The sequence below is a fragment of the Symsagittifera roscoffensis genome, chromosome 7, assembly GCF_963678635.1.
Source record: "Symsagittifera roscoffensis chromosome 7, txSymRosc1.1, whole genome shotgun sequence".
In the NCBI taxonomy this organism is placed as follows: Eukaryota; Metazoa; Xenacoelomorpha; order Acoela; family Convolutidae; genus Symsagittifera; species Symsagittifera roscoffensis.
Genome location: NC_087068.1, coordinates 31,263,339 through 31,279,085, shown reverse-complemented (window position 1 = coordinate 31,279,085; position 15,747 = coordinate 31,263,339). Strand labels below are relative to the sequence as shown.

Genomic DNA, 15,747 nt, shown 5'->3' with positions numbered 1-15,747 from the left:
CCGTCGTTAGTAGTGCTCGCACAGCTCTCGACTCGGTGCGTGGCTCCACCTGTCTCAGATAATCTGCATATGTGTCCAAATGCATCAAAGTGAACTCGGATGGTTCACTCAGATTTCTGATCACCTGATGTCCAGCCACTGAGATTATCGACTGTATCTTGCTTCCTTGCGGCATCATGCCGAACCTCTTACCGGAGATCACTTTAAGTTTCATGTTTAAACTGCTTGGTGCTTTCGTTTCTTCAAGCTCCGTTGCTTCGAAGGTATTCAGTTGCTCCTGAAGCTTCTCATTTTCCAGTTCAAGTTTCACTTTTTGTTCGATCTCTTTGGTCACCAATTCCTGCTGTACTCTATTCAGAGCATCCCTTGCGGCTGCCTTATAATCAATCTTGAAGTCGTCAGCCGCAGTTGCTGGTTCCGGCTCACGTGCCTCCTCTGTTACCGCTTGCATCTTCTTTGCCGCCAGCTCTTGAGGTTTATCCTTTCTGTGTGCCTCCGCTTCACTCAAAAGTCGAGCCTTGCTGGCTTTCACTCCTGACAAAGCTTCTTCATGTCTTGGATGCTTGATGTCTGCCACTGCATCCCAGAATTGCGGACAATCTGATTTAAAATGACCTTCCAAGTTGCAAAAGAAACATCTCGGGCCGAATTTCGCAATTACTCCTCTCATGAAATCCTCATGGTCCAACTCTGACGCATCTTCGTCCTCGAGGCTAAAGCCTATTGCTTTCATGCCTTGTTTGTAGGCTGGGCATGCTGACACATGATGGTCCGTTGAACTGCAATTAGCACAAGAGCGTCTCTTGTCCATATCATCCCTCGGTTTGTACCAATTGTTCCCTTGGTTTGCTGGTCCGTTGTTAAAATTGCCATAATTGTTCTTGTAATATCCGGATCTCGAAGGAGGTTTCAACAAAAGATACTCTTTTGATTTGAGCCTCAACTCCTCCGGTGTTGGCGCATTGGTTGATAGTGGTGTGTAATGCGTTGCTAGCATCGTACGAAGTTCATCATTTTTCACACCATCGATGAATTTTGAGGCTACGGCTAGGTTCATCCTTCCTATTGACTCATCCGGTTGGCTGCGTCTTCTCAGCATTTCCAAATCATCGAGGAACTTGTCTATCGTTTCATCTTCTCGTTGCCTCCGTTTCTCGAAGCGCATCATCGCCTGGTGCCCCTGCACCCCTGATCCAAAACGGTTTAACAAGATTTCGAAGATTTTCTCAGCAGTGTCACGTTGATATTGCTTCTTGGCCATTACACAGTTCAGGGCTGTCCCTTCTAAGTTGCTGGTGAGCGCGCTGAATTCCTGTCTCTCCGACAAGTCCTCTTCCTCGAAATGCAGCTTCATTACCTCTATCCAGGTATCAATACAGCCATCAGATTCGTCTTTGTAGCATCTTGGTTTCTTAAAGACTCTTCTGGACTTCTCACTGCGTTCATTGGTTCTTGATAACCTTGTCAGGAATGTCTCCAAAGACCTGTTTAGGGGTTCAAATGCTGTGGCCATTGCCGTAGCATCCCTTGAGTGTCCCGCTTGAGTGTCCTCACACCTCGTCGAAGGCTCTGTGTGCGGTGCATCCCTGCAATCCGAATCACCGTGAGCGTTTCCCGCTTGGCCCACATGACTCCTCCTCGGGCTTGCATGCCCCCTGTTGCCGGAGTCACTTCTCCCAGTCGCATGTGTGCCTTGCGTTGGTCGTTCCTTAGAGGTTTGTCTGTTCTCCGTTGAACTTGCTCTACTGTTCGGGCCCCATGTTCAATTACCCCTTGTGGCATAGCCTGATGAACTGCCCCTGTCTCTAGTGGATCCATACGTCTTCCTCCTCTGATGTTCATTGAAGTTCACCCTCGGTTCCTCGCTGGGACCTCCCGAGTTCGGTTCTCCTTCTTTTGGTCCACTCTTGCTGCTTAGTAGCCCGTCCAACCTATCCTTGATAGCCTGAGTTCGCCTCTCCATCATCGCGTCTATCTTTGTGTCAAGAGTCCCAAGAGACTGCTCTTGTTGAATTCTTAACTTCTCCATGTCGTCTCTTAAGCGTAACTCTCGCTGTTCCGCCTCTCTTGTCATTCGTGACAAGTTCCTCGCCATATGTTCGTCCGTTCTTTCTTTCAGGCGTTTTTCGCTCCTGCCAACTTCTTGTCTGTTGCGGTTTATTTCTTCCCGCAGACTCTCTCTTTCAATGTGGACTGCCCTTTCTAGTTCACTCATCCTTATTGACATCTGCTCGTTTTGTTCTCCTAAACTGTCCACTATGCTGTTTAAGGCTTCTTCTAGTGCTGCCCCGTTATCCACGAGTGGCGTCACTAGTGGCGGTGTAACCCTGTCGGTCCCAGGTAGCTTCGTGCTGGTCGAGATCCGGGCCTTGACTCTCTGTCTCGACGTCTTCCCATTATCTATTTCAGGATCTGCTAACGCGTTGCCTAGCCCTCTGGTTCTACTCTGTCCAGTTTGTGGCTCTGAACTCGTCATAATCGCGAAGTCTTTTGACTGGCCCGGTGTGTTTGCCTCTTTGCTTATCGTTGTCACTACACCAAATTTGTCCATGGTTCCAGTCTCTCTTCCGACGTATGCCTCATTCTCCTCGATTGAACTATTGAGGCTGACTTGAGATCCAAAGTCCCCTTGCTCCTCTTCATCCTCTTCCTCCTAGGTTTCAACTTCGTTCCCTGTGCCTCCTCCCATGGTGAATGGAAAGATGTTTCCGAAGGTGTTCTTCATTCTTTCTGAGAACGATGATGACGTTGTTTGTTTCCCAGTTCCGCCTGCCATCATAGTGTTGTCTGTCGGAGATCTTCTCGTCGCCGCTACTTCAGTTGAGATGTCGGACAGTTCCGACATCTCATCTCGATCCAATGTCCCGGTGGAAGTGGCAAAATCATGGCCTTGTTCTACCGGAGTAGATTCACTCGCCAGCCTTCTGCCTCTCCCTTCCAGTCCATGTACTTCCTGGTTGTCGTTCATGGCATGGTCTGTGTTGACCTCCACTTCTAACAGTTCTTTTCGCTCTTCTGAGGTCTTCTGACTTCTCGTTTCAACCATTCTGCCTGAAACCGTCTCCCCTTTGTCGGACCGGGATCACTTGATCCAATCCACAAAAGGATTGGTCATCGTTTTTCTTTGCTTTTCAGGTATGAATTTCCTAGAGCTATTACCTCGTTTTGGTATCCTTGACTTGTCTAGACTCATTCTCTATTTGTCACTTTTTAATGCCTATACTTCACTCGATTGCTAGAGACCTTATAGTTTTATTAACAATAATAAAGACACAATACAATAATTTTCACAAGATTCTATTAAATAGTGACCACGAATCCCTGTATGTTATCAGAGTACAGTTTGTATAAAATTTATTCACACTAACCGATTATCGGTGGTAAGATTTGAAAACTAGCACAATATGATGTTATCAGTCAATTTAAAAGAAAGTGTACTCACTACCCAATCAAGCAGAGTTTATGTTGATTTAAAATCAAAAAACAAAATATATATATGTAATGTCAGAATATGAATACCTCTATGAAAAAACTTATGTGTAATGTACTCTTAGTCGGTCGCAGTACAATATTCGAACCTGTCTTTTAAAGAAAAAGCTTTCCCTGCTCGGTGCTGCATCAAACAGACAAAACTTTGAAGGCAGTAATTTTCTCAAGTGGGCGTCTATTGCACCAACCGAGTACTGTAATACCTATCTGCCTTCGGACTGCCCGAGCTAGACCTACTAAAATCCTCAGGGCAGTCACTTTTCCCAAAAACGTATTATGTTACAATCCACACCAATGAATCACGCTCTTTTTAATTTAGACTTAGTGTCGCGAATATCCGAGTTCGGACCTGTTTTGTTTTGGTCTGGTTCTTATTGAAAGGCAAGTTACCAGTGCAATCACTGATAGCTAGCCTGTGTGCTATTAACCTAATACCTCTCACCTTAATCTTTCTTCCGTCTACTTAAGTCCGTTAATAAAATAATACCCCTCCGGATTGGCTCAAATAGGACCCTTCCGGACTGGCAGAATTAGCAACTATTTGGACCCCTCCGAATTAGCAACTATAAAACCCTCCGGATTCGGACCCCTCCTAACTTGAAAAAATTTTTGACCCCTCCGGATTGGGAGCCCTCCGGTTGCGTAAAATTAGCTTTTCGGAGATTTCCTTCTTTCAACCTATACCCCTCCGGATACGTTCTCCGATGCAACTTTGCTTTTTCAATTAACTAGGAAGGGTATGTACTACTTTCCTAGACCCTTCCGGATTGAAGTTAAGCCTCTTCCTTGACAATTCACACGAACGGTGAAGGGTCCTGTCGCTTGCCTAACTTCGGCTCGATTAAGGTTTTGATGTGCCTTTAGCCTTCACTTTTCGTCTAGAACAGCCTAAAGTTACTTTATTCAACCGCTATTACCTTTTGGGAGGGGTATTAGGGCTTTTCTAAAAGAAATTTATAAAACGTGAAGGGTCTACCCTTCCTAATTGGTGAATTTGCTAAAAACAATCTCAAAAAATTTTCACGCTTATTTTTCCGGAAAACTTTTGTCCCTATCAGTAAGCTCAGCTAATTTCTGATCTATTGGTATCAAGATCAACTCGATATGCCCAGTAGTTCCAAAGTTATTAACCAAAACGTCTTTTTTCCAAACTCAAAAAATTTTTTCTCTTATAGGTTCCGCCTAACTTTTTCCGCAAATCTGGTCCTTTCGACCTAAAATTTATTGATCTGAGCTCAAAAGGCCTATACTCTTCTAGTTCAATGCAAAAGACCCGATCTAAAACGCTTTTGTAGAAGAAATTTGCGAAAAACTGTGCTACCTGTACCCCTCCGGATTGATGAATCCACCAAATCAAACACGTTAAGTTCGATTTCTCTGCAACCCGGAAGGTTTTCGGGTAGCGGGTTTTAAAACTTGTAGATTCACTAGTGGACGTTGTCCGAACAACTATTTTTATTGTCGTAACTCAAAAATTTCAAAAAATTTTCTAAATTTATAGTGTTTCGTTTTCTCAAAAATCACGAAATTTCGGTTTCGGTACCAAAATAGTTCCAACCACTTTCGAACTAAACTTAACCGGTTCTATCTATTATGGTAGTGCAGTTACGACGTAACACACTAACTTAGCGCTTTTTTCCGTTTCAAAAATATCGATATTTCAAAAATTGCGACTTGTGGGGGTATCAAAATATCGCTATTTTGACCCTAAAAACCGGTCTGTTTTCGTTGTTTTTGACTGAAATACGATATAAGACTATTAATATAGGCTATATAATTAATAATATTAGTAATACTATACCCCTCCGGGTTTGTTTAATATCCGAATTAAGGTGCTTAACTCGGATATTCGCAGTTCGGTGAAGGGTCACTACAGTGCAGCACTGTCGAGCCCCCCACAGATTACTATCTTAATTTTTGTACCAAAAGGGATACAAAACTTGTTAACGATACCCAACAGTCGATTGTTGTTGTCGTTGAGCCCCTTCCTGTTGCTCCTTGTACTGCTTGCCGGATCAGTCTTCCCAAGACCCCTCCGAATTGAGCACAAATCAGCTGACCCTTCCGGATTGAGCGCAATTTATCATTAACGTGCTTAAATGCTCAAATAACCCTACAGTACAAGCCTCACAAACGGGCTACAAACTGATCGTAACGATCCTGACTGATATAAATGCTTGCAACAACAATATATCTATCAACAACAAACGGGGGGGTCGGATCACATCTTGTCTGGGGGGATGATTTCTACTGATTTTTTACTTTTTTTTTTTACTGTTTTTGGTTTTTTCGGTTATTTTTTATGTTTTTTGTTTTTCTTGGGTACTATACTACTTTTTGTTTGGTTTTATATATATCTTTTTGTGAATTTTTGGTCTTAACTAAGTTAAAAAGCTATTCACGGTAATCCGGAAGGCTTCCGCGTTCCGAACTAACCTTCCGCCCCGGCGGTTTAGGCCTATTAAGGGCGTTAATGTGAGCATCCGCTCGGCGCGGAGCGCTCGTCAACGGTTCTGCCGGTCATGATGTTAAAAAAGAATAACACACAGGAGCGCCATAAAAACATCTATGTAACATTCGCCCGGAAGATACATATCGACGGAAGACAAAACTAAGTCTTAAGACGACTGGCTAACGTCTAAACAGAGCTTTGCATGCTTTTCACCGTCTCTACCAAGCCAGTACTTTTCGGTGGTCTTTCTAACATCGGGTCGACAAAAACGTTACTGCTTTCGGCTTCGGTCAAAACACTCAAATTAACTAGATTACCTGCAGAAATAGTGAGCTCATGGCTGGGTCTCAGTATCCCCAGACCACGAGGTCACTCCTAAAAACAGGGCTACTACTTATTATATTACTATTGTTTTTGTTCAGTAGATAAAATCATCATCTCCATCGAAGATGGATCAACCCTTTCCCCCAACTCCTAGCTTCTCATCCTTATCAAAATGAATCTAGATGTTAATTAAATTCAAGTCAGGACATGACAGGAAGCTAAAAGTTTATGTAACAGGATAAAAGTTTCAGTTCCTTTACCCTTCCGGATTGATGAATCCGCTGGATCAAGCTCGTTAATCCTGATTTCCTCTTAATCCGGAAGGCCGTCTTTCACCCTTCACCGTTGTTCGCAACGGCCTTGCAACTATTGTAGCGGCACAATAGTTGCAACTCGGAGTGTTTACTGCTATTCCTGCAACTCGTTGTCGTTTTCCAATCTCTATTTCGTAGTTGTTGTTAGCGCAGCTAATGTTGTTCTGTTTTTCTTTCTTGTTTTAGCCAAAATGGCCGTTTCTGACGCTTCTCAGAAATATGACGTCATAATTCGAATTTTTGAAATTTAAAAATACCAGAATATTCCAGCCCTCACCGTCTGGCCAATCGTTCCAATAACGTTCTTAGTTCTTAATAACCACCAATCCGGAAGGCTCGCTGCTAAAAATTCGAATTCTGCAGAGATTGCATTTTGGCCATTCTGGTCGAATGTCACATAAAAAGGTGTCATACTACAGCGCTGGACTTAATGCCTTAAACCCCTAAACCCTTTCTATATTTTATTAAGGCTCAAATTTAAAACTTGAAAAAGTTTGATTAATGAATTTTAATCTTTCCTGATTATCAAATGGTTAAGGATCATCGGTATTTTAGTGATCGATGATCTTTTAATAATCATTTAATTGTCTTAAACCTGATCCCTTTTAAATTTAGCTCCCAAGTTTTTTAATTCGGTTATGGTGAAACACGCGTGATGCAACTAAGATACCGTGATTTTCGTTCCGAAGAAAAAATACCTTAGATGTCGTTGCATATGCTTCATCTTTAGATTTGATAATGGATGAATTATACACATCGGAAATCAAAAAGGTTAGTCACAATAAATTGTTTGCTATCAGAAAAGTGGTCTATCAATCAGTATCAAGCAGTAACGTCATCAAGAGTAACAACATACAATCAACGTTCAAATATGTTTTCTGAAGTCATAATATCAGTTGCGTGGTTAGCGATTCTTAATGTTGATTTTGGCTGAATGTGTTTCTTTCCAATTCATATCTGGCTAATTGTTTCATTTGCAAGAGCAAGTGACTTTAATCGGGAACTAGTTTTTTTTCCCATAAATAACTTTCTTACACTTTCTGCCGACGATCTGACATAATTAAAGGCTGACGTGCTCAGTTTCTTGAAAATTCAAATGAATTTTTTTAACTTCATCTTGGATAATAATTAAGTTTCTCAAAAATAAGTATTGAAAAAATGTCGATTCTTTTCGGATTTGTGGTTTTCGTCCTAATTTCTGTCGGATGATTTTCCACCTTTTTCAAACGCTATTTAAATTATCCGGTAAGCTTTTCAGGTGGTTCTTTTTCAAGACTGATTTTTTATATTGATTTCAAACAATTTTTTTAACTAAAATTGAACGTTGCTCTGTAGTTTGTAAATTTACCAAATCAAATTTTTAATAAATTTAATTTTGTTTTGGTTGAACGTGTTCGGCGTATGTTATAGCGGCTTTGCCAGCGTATGTTGAGCAGTTTCAATGGCGAATGTATTGCTTTAATCAATTTCAGGAGGCATGGGTCGTAAAAATTAAACTTTTTAATTTTTTTATTTCATTTTGTCTAGTTTCGTTTTCGGCTTAACGAGTGTTGACCCAAATTTTGTCGCCTTTTTTGTCGCTCGGTCATTGTTTCTCAATGGTTGTTAAGGCCGTTGATGAACATTGTCCGAGGCAAAGGTATGAAATTTTTGTTAGATAGTGTTTTGAACTTTCTCAGGTTATTTTTTCAGCTTTCTTTTTTGACAAAGAAGACTTCTTCTTTTCAATATTTTGTATTGCAAAATATTTTGAAACAATTGACAGCTTGATTGATAAATATATTTTCTTAGCTGTTCCTGTACATTTGAGGCAATGTAACGCCTACGCCTGCCTGGGATGGCTAAAGGCCTCAGTTGAGATCCGACCTTGGTCTGTTTTTTAGATTTGAAATCGTTCACTTCAAAAAATTTATCGTCTTATTGTCTGTCTACTTTTGTTTTTTCATTTTTGTTGCCACATCATTTTTACTTTTTGTGCTTTACGCATTTTCCATTGTAGTTGAATGTGTTTTTTTAGTTCAGCTGATGTTTTATCGGCATATTGACCTAATTTTGCGTCTGTTGAAGTGGAAAAAAATGCCTTGTTTCCGAGGGGGAAAGGGCGTAGAAATTCAAATTTTCCAAACTCCATAGCTCAAAGTTGTTCATCAATTTTTTGCGTTTTGGCCTCTTGTTTTCATTTTTTGTCTGCTGGATTGCATTGCTGTTTGGTTTTAACGCAAGTTGCGAAAAGTTTGTGTCCTGAAGATCTAGCCGTCATCCGATTTCTTGTGCCAATATCTGAAATTTTTCCGAAAACAGTACATAGTATATGGAAAGGAAAGATTGAATTGTATACACAGATGCAATTCTTGATAACATCTGCAATATTATCGTTAATTGAAAGGTTTGTTGTCTCTGACTGATGTGACGTTTTCAACTAAAGGAGAGAAACTTTTTTGACTTTAACCATGATCATGCCACCTGATTAGCTCTTTTTTGATGAGAGGTTGATATGATGCACATTGTTTAGCGAGTGATTGAAGAACGTTAATAATCATACTCTAAGGAATTGATAATGGTTTTTGATGCTTTATCTACCATGTTTGAGAGCATAATCGAACTACTCGCCGTCAATTTTACCATATTTTTTTTGCTTTTCAATGATTTTTTTTTCACTTTCTAGGTAGTTTTTGAGGTTTTTCAAAATGATGCTGAAATTATACTGCCTCATTAGTGATCGAAGATTTCTTTGATTTGTTTTCGATTTTTGACAGGTTTTTTTTTTCAATTAACCTTCAAAGTCTGAGAGCACGATCCAAGTCTTCAGTGATTTATTTTTTTCTCCTGTTTACCCAGTTCTTTCAAGACTTAAGATTAGATTTAAGATAAGAATTAGAGTCTATTTTAGTAAAAGGTCTGATGATTTTGATAATTGATAGTTTTTCGTGATGTTATATTCGTTCCTCCATAACATTGGGTTCTAAAATAGTATTTGAAGTCTTTTTTTGCGAATTTTAAAGCTGAAGCCATTATATTCAATGACCAAACCTTATCTGAATGAATTTATTTGTTTCGAGAATCGATGTTCTTTTGCGATGTGATGTCTACACTGTCTGAGAGCATTATCAAAATTATTGTTGATTGGCTGGTTTTTTGAGGTGTTGTTTGAGTTCTCATGAAAGTGATGCTGAGTTTTTGTCTTAGTGATGCTGAGTTTAGTTTGAGTTCTCATGAAAGTAATGCGTATTTCTTACTGTCTGTTTACATATCTGTTTTCTCTTGATTATTTAGTTCTCAAATTAGAGTTGCAGTTGTTTTTTGTCAAATTTTATGCTGAAACTATACTGTTTGCTAAATGAGCAAAAGTTCCCTGAACAAAATTTTTTGTTTTCAGAGTTTATTGTACTCGTCATGTTATATTTGCCTCTTGTTAAAGCGTGATCAATCTATTCAACGATTGAATCTTCTTGTTTTTTTTTAAATCTCACAATTTTTTTCTTATTCTTCTGAAGTTTAGTTTGAGTTCTCATGAAAATAATGCGTATTTTTTACTGTCTGTTTACATATCTGTTTTCTCTTGATTATTTAGTTTTCAAATTAGAGTTGCAGTTGTTTTTGTCAAATTTTATGCTGAAACTATGTTGTGTGCTAAATGAGCAAAAGTCCTTGGACAAAATTGTTTGTTTTCAGAGTTGATTGTCCTCGTCATGTTATATTTGCCTCTTGTTAAAGCGTGATCAATCTATTCAACGATTGATTTTTCTGTTTTTGTTTTAAATCTCACAATTTTTTTTTGTTCTTTTGAAGTTTAGTTTGAATTCTCCTGAAAGTAAGGCGTAGTTCTTACTGTCTGTTTACTTATAGGAAAGTTCTTCTCGGTTGATTTTAAAAAATTGATACTTGTTTTCGATTTGTCTACTATGCTTGAGAGCAGTATCAAACTACTCGCTTTCAAGATCTACATAATTATTGGCTTTTGGAAGTTTAACTTAAAGTTTTTAGGTCTTTTTTGAATTTTTCATAGTGATGCTGAAATTATATTGTCTGATTAGCGGTCATAAGCTCTCCTGATTTGTTTGTGAATTCTTTTTGTTCTATTCAGTTTTTAAGTCGGAGAGCAGGAACAAAGTGTCCAGTGATTAATTGTTTTTTTTTCTCGTTCACACAGTATTTTCAGTTTTCAGAGTTTGTTTTGGATAGGTTTTGTCGAAGTTTTGATGTTCTTCCGTGATGTTAAATCTTTACTGCCTGAGAGCATCATCAAACTGTTTTCTAATATAACGGTGTTTTGTTTCTGTTTTGTCTAGACTATTAAGTTTTCAAATTAAAGTTGAAGTCGTTTTGGTCAAAGCTATACTGTTTGATAAATCACGAAAACTTCCGTGAACAATAATGTTTGTATTCAGAGTTGATTGTCGTTCCTGATGTTCTATTAGTTCTATTTACTTGGTAAGTCGGAGAGTAGGATCAAAGCCTCCAGTGATTAATTTTGCAGATTTTAAGAATTATTGGTCCTTCGTGATGTTATATCTACACTGTCTGAGAACATAATCACATTAATCACTGAATGACTGGTTTGTTGGTCAGATTTTCCAGCTCGCTGAAACTTAAGTTTAGGTGTGAATTCTTTTTTCAAAAGTTTTACTGAAGCTATACTGCTTGCTAAATGAACTGAAGTTCCCTGAACGAGTTTTTTTTTGTTTTCAAAGTTGACGTTGCTTCGTGATGTTAAGTCTATACTGCCTGAGAGCATCATCAATCTGTTTTCTGATTAATGGTTTTTTGTTCCTGTTTTCTCTAAACTATTTAGTTTTCAAGCTAGAGTTGAAGTTGTTTTTGTCAAAATTAATGCTGAAAATGTACTGTTCGATAAATCACCAAAACTTCCGTGAGCAAAATTGTTTGTATTCAGAGTTAATTGTCGTTTCTGATGTTATATTTACATTGTCTGAAAGCATGATCAATCTATTCAAGGATAGATTTTTCTTGTTCTTTCAATTTCCGTTTATTTGTTCATCTGAAGTTTAGTTTGAGTTCTCATGAAAATAATGCTGGGTTCTTACTGCCTGTTTACTTCTGAGATATTGCTTTTCGATTGATTTAATAAATAATAATTGTTTTAGATTTATATATTGTGCTCGAGACTAGTATCAAAGTACTCGCTTTCATTTTCTACTTAGTTATTGGCTTTTGAAAGTTTTGTTTTAAATTTTAGGTCTTCGAATTTTTTTAGTCATGATGAAATCATACTGAGTTCTTACTGTCTGTTTACTTTGAAGTTTCTTCTCGATTGACTTAACTATTTTGATAGTTGTTTTTGATGTATATATAGTGCTTGATTAGTATCGAACTACTCGCTTTCAAGTTTTACTTAGTTTTCGGCGTACTCATACTGTCTGATTAGTGATCATAAGTTCACCTGATTTGTTTGTCAATTCTCTTATTTCTATTTTGTTAAGAATTCGGAAAGCAGGATCAAGGCCTCCAGTGATTAATGAGTTCTTTTCTTGTTGACACAGTATATTCAGTTTTTAGAATATACTTTGAGTAGGTTTTTCTCGTATTTTGCAAATTTGAAGAATTATTAATTCTTTGTGATGTTATATCTACACTGTCTGAGAACATAATCACATTAATCACTGAATGACTGGTTTGTTGGTCAGATTTTTCAGCTCGCTGAAACTTAAGTTTAGGTGTGAATTCTTTTTTCAAAAGTTTTACTGAAGCTATACTGCTTGCTAAATGAACTGAAGTTACCTGAACGATTTTTTTTTGTTTTCAAAGTTGACGTTGCTTCGTGATGTTAAATCTATACTGCCTGAGAGCATGATCAATCTGTTTTGTGATATACCAGAATGCCATTTCTGTTTTCTCTAGACTTTAGTTTTCGAATCAGATTTGAATTTGTTTCTGTCAAATTTTATGCTGAAACTCGACTTTATGATAAATCACCCAAGTTCGCTTAACAAAATTGTTTGTATCAGAGTTGATTGTCGTTCCTGACAATCATACTGTCTAAAAGCATGATCAATCTAATCAAGGATGGGTTTTTCTTGTTTTTCACTCAGTTCTTTTGTTCTTTTGGAGTTGTGTTTGAGTTCTCAAAAAAGTAATGCTGAGTTAATACTGTCTGTTTACTTATCGGAAAGTTCTTGTCGATTAATTTAAATAAAATGATAAATGGTTTTGCTTTTTCTAACATGATTGAGAGTAGTATCAAACTACTCGCTTTCAAATTCTTCTCAGTTTTTGTCTTAAATTAGGTCCCTTTCGATTTTTTTAGTGATGCTTAAATCATACTGTCTGATTAGTGATCATAAATTCCCCTGATTTGTTTGTGTTTTCTATTAGTTCTATTTAGCTGAAAAGTTGGAAAGCAAGATCACGGCCTGCAGTGATTAATGAGTTCTTTTCTTGTTGACACAGTGCTTCCAGTTTTTAGAATATACTTTCAGTAGGTTTTGTCGTATTTTGCAGATTTGAAGAATTATTAGTTCTTTGTGATGTTATATCTACACTGTCTGAGAACATGATCACAATAATCATTGATTGATCGGTTTGATATTCAGATTATTCCAGTTCTTGAAACTTTAGTTTAGATGTGAAGTCTTGTTTCAAAAGTTTTGCTGAAGCTATACTGTTTGCTAAATGACCTTAAGCTCCCAGAAAGAGTTTTTGTTTTCAAAGTTAATGGCACTGCGTGATGTTAAATCTATACTGCCTGAGAGCATGATCAATCTGTTTTGTGATATACCAGCTTGCTATTTCTGTTTTCTCTAGACTTTAGTTTTCGAATCAGATTTGAATTTGTTTCTGTCAAATTTTATGCTGAAACTCGACTTTTTGATAAATCACCAAAGATCGCTTAACAAAATTGTTTGTATCAGAGATGATTGTCACTCATGATAATTACACGGTCTAAAAGCTTGATAAATCTAATCAAGGATGGATTTTTCTTGTTTTTCAATCTCATAGTTTTTTTTGTTCTTAGGAGTTGTGTTTGAGTTCTCAAAAAAGTAATGCTGAGTTAATACTGTCTGTTTACTTAGCGGAAAGTTCTTGTCGATTAATTTAAATAAAATGATATTTGGTTTTGACTTTTCTAATATGATTGAGATAGGTATCAAACTACTCGCTTTCAAGTTCTTCTTAGTTTTTGTCTCAAAAAAATTTTGTTTTGAATAAGGTCCCTTTCGATTTTTTTTAGAGATGCCGAAATCATACTGTCTGATTAGTGATCATAAATTCCCCCGATTTGTTTGTCAATTCTTTTAGTTCTATTTAGTGGAAAGCAGGATCAAGGCCTCCAGTGATTAATGAGTTCTTTTCTTGTTGACACAGTACTTTCAGTTTTTAGAATATACTTTGAGTAGGTATGTCGTGTTTTGCAGATTTGAAGAATTATTAGTTCTTTGTGATGTTATATCTACACTGTCTGAGAACTTGATCACAATAATCATTGCTTGATCGGTTTGATATTCAGATTATTCCAGTTCCTTGAAACTTTAGTTTAGATGTGAAGTCTTGTTTCAAAAGTTTTGCTGAAGCTATACTGTTTGCTAAATGACCTTAAGCTCCCTGAAAGAGTTTTTGTTTTCAAAGTTAATGGCAGTGCGTGATGTTAAATCTATACTGCCTGAGAGCATGATCAATCTGTTTTGTGATATACCAGCTTGCTATTTCTGCTTTCTCTAGACTTAAGTTTTCGAATCAGATTTGAATTTGTTTCTGTCAAATTTTATGCTGAAACTCCACTTTTTGATAAATCACCAAAGTTCGCTTAACAAAATTGTTGGTATCAGAGTTGATTGTCGTTCCTGTTTAAATTTACCTTGTCTAAAAGCATGATAAATCTGTTCAAGGATGGATTTTGCTTGTTTTTTTGATCTCACAGTTTTTTTTTGTTCATTTGGAGTTGTGTTTGAGTTCTCAAAAAAGTAATTCTGAGTTATTACTGTCTGTTTACTTATCGAAAAAATCTTTTCGATTGATTTAAATAAAACGATAATTGGTTTTTAATTTTCTAACATGATTGAGATTAGTATCAAACTACTCGCTTTCAAGTTCTTCTTAGTTTTTGTCTTAATTTAGGTCCCTTTCGATTTTTTTAGTGATGCTGAAATCATACTGTCTGATTAGTGATCATAAATTCTTCTGATTTGTTTGTGATTTATATTAGTTCTACTTAGTTGGAAAGCAAGATCGCGGCCTGCAGTGATTAATGAGTTCTTTTCTTGTTGACACAGTACTTTCAGTTTTTAGAATATACTTTCAGTAGGTTTTGTCGTATTTTGCAGATTTGAAGAATTATTAGTTCTTTGTGATGTTATATTTACACTGTCTGAGAACATGATCTCATTAATCACTGATTGACCTGTTTGATATTCCGATTGTTCCAGCTCCTTGCAATTTTAGTTTAGATGTGAAGTCTTTTTTCAAAAGTTTTGCTGGAGCTATACTGTTTGCTAAATGACCTTAAATTCCCTGAAAGAATTTTTGTTTTCAAAGTTAATGGCCCTGAGGGATGTTAAATCTATACTGCCTGAGAGCATGATCAATCTGTTTTGTCATACACCAGCTTGCTTTTTCTGTTTTCTCTAGACTTTAATGTTCGAATCAGATTTGAACTTGTTTCAGTCAAATTTTATGCCGAAACTCGACTTTTTGATAAATCACCAAAGTTCGCTTAACAAAATTTTTTGTATCAGGTTGATTGTCGTTCCTGACAATTACACTGTCCAAAAGTATGATAAATCTATTCACGGATGGATTTTTCTTGTTTTTCAATCTCACAGTTTTTTTTGTTCTTTTGGAGTTATGTTTGAGTTCTCAAAAAAGTAATGCTGAGTTAATACTGTCTGTTTACTTATCGGAAAGTTCTTGTCGATTAATTTTTAAAAAATGATAAATGGTTTTGCTTTTTCTAACATGATTGAGAGTAGTATCAAACTACTCGCTTTCAAGTTCTTCTTAGTTTTTGTCTTAAATAAGGTCCATTTCGATTTTTTTAGTGATGCTGAAATCATACTGTCTGATTAGTGATCATAAATTCCCCTGATTTGTTTGTGATTTATTAGTTCTCTTTAGTTAAAAAGTCAGAAAGCAAGATCACGGCCTCCAGTGATTAAGGAGTTCTTTTTTTGTTGACACAGTACTTTCAGTTTTTAGAATTTACTTTCAGTAGGT

At 37.0% G+C, this 15,747-nt stretch overlaps 1 protein-coding gene across 1 annotated transcript in view; it reads left to right on the top strand.

The window, feature by feature from the left end:
* LOC134851141 (uncharacterized) overlaps nucleotides 1-15,747 on the top strand; it is a 192,121-nt gene that overhangs the window by 159,654 nt on the left and 16,720 nt on the right. The window contains exon 2 of the mRNA XM_063867094.1: nucleotides 7,315-7,350. Coding sequence (XP_063723164.1) covers nucleotides 7,318-7,350 — 33 coding nt within the window. The 5' untranslated portion in view covers nucleotides 7,315-7,317. The remainder of the gene's footprint in view (nucleotides 1-7,314; nucleotides 7,351-15,747) is intronic.